This window comes from Austrofundulus limnaeus, unplaced genomic scaffold, assembly GCF_001266775.1.
Source record: "Austrofundulus limnaeus strain Quisiro unplaced genomic scaffold, Austrofundulus_limnaeus-1.0 Scaffold434, whole genome shotgun sequence".
Lineage (NCBI taxonomy): Eukaryota > Metazoa > Chordata > Actinopteri > Cyprinodontiformes > Rivulidae > Austrofundulus > Austrofundulus limnaeus.
This window is the reverse complement of record NW_013952836.1, coordinates 286114-289609: the sequence shown is the minus strand read 5'-3', so window position 1 is coordinate 289609 and position 3496 is coordinate 286114. Positions and strand designations below refer to the sequence as shown.

General features: G+C 39.7%; 1 protein-coding gene across 1 annotated transcript in view; it reads left to right on the top strand.

Moving 5' to 3' along the window:
- Window positions 1–3249, top strand: part of LOC106529286 (prostaglandin F2 receptor negative regulator) — a gene marked incomplete at its 5' end in the record, with an annotated part of 24047 nt that extends 20798 nt beyond the window's left edge. Inside the window, 1 exon segment of the mRNA XM_014024658.1 lies at window positions 1653–3249. Coding sequence (XP_013880112.1) covers window positions 1653–1765 — 113 coding nt within the window.
- Window positions 3250–3496: the final 247 nt, after the last annotated feature.

Sequence of the window (3496 nt, the reverse complement as noted above, 5' to 3'; positions counted from 1 at the left end):
GGTGTACCTAATAAAGTGGCCGGTGAGTGTATATATATATATTTCCATCTTTCATTGCACCACTCTGGACCTAAAGACACAAGTGCCTGAATATAAAGTTAATTCAAATATTATGAGTGAGAAATTCAGCACTGAAACTAAAATTCACAGCTTATGTTTGTTCATATTYTTTATAGGTCTGTCGTCAGTTTTAACACGTGGTTGGGTATAAATTASGAGATGTGTGGTCTTTTAAAAGCTAATTATTTCAAAAGTAAGGGATGATAAAAGATTTTTTGCACAATATTGATTTTGTTGCATTCCAAACTAAAATGGCACAAAGAASAGATAACACTGGTAACACTATGAAATCCATAAAAAAGAGCAAGTTTAACAGATCAGTTTGTTTCATTTTGAAGGAACTGTTCAAGTTCAGGTTATTCACCAGTTCACAACAAAGATCACCTCAGAGCTCTGTACTAAAACATTTATTATTAAATACCAGTTAGTAAAGGACACCTGCAAATTGCATCAAATCTTCACTTGGTCGCAACTTCCTGAGCAACACTGTGGAAAGAAGMGGTTTCCTTTAACAGGAARAAACCTCCACCAGAACCAGAGCCAGACTCAGGATAGTCACACAGCACAGGATGTTTAGTCCAGGTGCAGTTTCTATGGCAAGGAAACAAAGACAAACATGTTAATGACAACAACTGTAGAGTAGAGCGAGGAAAGACAGCAGCAGARTGAGGAAATGTGATCAGTTTGTCCTCCAGGAGTCTAAGCCTATAGCAGCAGAACTAAAGGATACCTGAGGAAACCCAAGCCAACTCTTAACTTTAGGGTTTATCAAAGAGGAAACTCTTATGCCTGGTCTTTAACGTACACACAGTCAGCCTCATGGACAGAAACTGGAAGTTGGTTCCACAGAAAACAAGAACTTCTCAGAAACTCTAGGAACCACAAGTAAACCTGCAGTCTGAGAGCAAAGTGCTCTGTTAGGAAAATATAGAACAACAAGATACTTAGAGAGCTCTGTATGGAAGAATATTTGAAAGTCTTCAGATGTTTCTTAAAGAAGTCACTATTACACGATTAATTGTTAATGTGACGATGTGATGGACTTTATYGTCCACTTGAGACATTTTGTTTTGGACTTGATGCTGTTCAGTCAGGTGTTTTCACACCTTATATCATGTAACGTAATGTGCCAGGAGTTCAGGCCATGATTTCCAGTTCTGTCAGAAGAAATCTAAAGCTGGTTTTTGCTTTAACCATTACAATAAAAATAAAAAAACACTTTGATTTAGTTTTAAAACAAGAAATCTTAAAAAAAAAACACTAAGCTTTTCGTATTTTCTCATTTTACTTTTATTTTGCGATGAAAAACCTAAGAACAAACCATGCACAGATTATTTTGCCCTCGCCCATGTTAGCACACAGCTGGGTTGGGGAAGACTCTCAGCTACTCCCACRCCAAATTTCAGCCCAATATTTGTAGAATTGCGGTGGCCATCTTGAATTGGCTCAGTGGTGGACGTGCGTCTAATAATCGTGTTTCTGCGTTTCTTCCAAATCTGTCCTGCGCTTCATGAGATGAAGTTGTGCTCATCAGGATAACCAAAGGTAAAATTATCTTTATTTAATTTTTTGATTTCACCTCGTGTCTCCAGGTGTGGGCCTCTTCTCGCTCCTCCTGGGTCTGGTCTGTGCCCACTGCTGCTGCCGCAACACAGCGCACACCCCCCGCTCGCGCAACAAGCTGATCAACTTCGAGATGGACTGACAAACACTTTCCCCCGCGCCCCCGCACTGCAGCGCCCACAGGAAGCACCATGCCAACCACAAACCGGCGCCGGTCGACGACTTCTGGGACACGCAGCTGTTCGCCGACGATGGGCGTTGGGAATAATTGGACCGACCGATCACAGTGCTTTAACCGGTGCTCAGGACACTTTGTGTTTTTAATCTCTGCAGCGGAGGTGCGGGGAGCGGGGGGACATCCACACCCACCAATGGAGTACAAGCCTTTCAGACTTCTGYTTTCTCTGAGGAAATCTGTGGCGCTTCTAGTCGATGTTTTCTTTTAAAACAGCATATTTGTTCCCGTCTAAGACTGCAACCCAACGAGAAACTCTGAGAAATAYGGAGCTTCTGAAACGTCACTGCCTGCTGGGAATAAAAGACTTTTTAACAGATCAGTTGCCTCTCTAACCACTAGGAATAACAAATGAAGCGCTCAGGCTGGACTACGTCCTGTTTCTTTTTCTTTTCTGTGTCCCCAAGGCTCGGTGCAGAGTACAACCTCTCCAAATCTGCTAGTAATTGGGTCCTTCAGTGCATCATTGAACTGAGRGGGGGAAAGTCAAGAGTTAGGCTTTTGTCTGCACTGAAACCCTGACGGATCCACGGTCTGAGTCTTCAGAGTTCACAAAGTTTGTTTTTGTTTTGTAGTGTACTTTCCACACAGGAGGGTACTGCACAACCACCCCGGAGTGTTTCTGTCTAACGAGGACGATTCAATTCTCAAGTCTAGTTTTTTGAAAATTTAAGAGATTTTAAAATGTGAGACCTTTTTTAAGCTTTACTATAAGATATGCAGTTTAGTGTGTTTGTGTGTGAGGTATACTGTACATGGTGCCAATATACAAACTGATTTCCAGACCAACACTTGAACAGCCGCTAACAGCGAGCGCCCTTCCATTATAAATAGTCAATAATATATCCAGCTGTTAGGTTTTTTATTTTTGCCTGAGTCTTGTGTGTTTTGTACACCAGTGTGAGTGTTGTGAGACAAATGGGTTGCATGTACGGTTTTTTAATGACTCGATCATGAGCAAAAATCATATTGTTCTTTCTTTTTTATATATATAAATATATATAAAAGCCTGATATGTCCGGATTTAAAACCTAGCCGCTAAGTTGCTAGCTGTTAGCACATAACATTTCGTATCAAGGTGGTACAAGACACTCAGCTGCTTCCTTGTTTTTTTGTTTTTTGATTTTAAGTTCATGATTCTCRTGTGTCAGCCTTGTTTTGTTTTGTTTTGTTTTTTTGAAATTGGTCAACATGCAGAGACATGTGCTTAGCTTAGCACAGAGATGCTAACCTCACTTGCTAAGCTAAAGCTCTATCTGTTCAGCGACCTGATGCGATGAGACTTTAGAAATGATTCTCATTTTGTTTTCTACAATTTTTTTGTTTTGTTTGGTTTTGTTTTTGCCCCGGCATAAATTAAACAATAAACACGTTGCCACGTTTTAGCAATGCTAGCAGTTTCGATCATTGTGTTTAACTAACAAGCATATTTCTCCAAGTATGAAACTCTTCATTTATCTCTGCAAAAAAATAAAAAAAATAGAAATGAATTATGCTTCCCAATATAAATTATGTCTTTTTTCTTTAATAATTGGCTCCTTTTATGCTCACAGCTTTTGTTTTTGAAAAATTCTCTCAGTAGGTCAACAATCTTAAAATTATTAAAACAAWTGAAAGTTTCCCATTTAGCTCAACAGC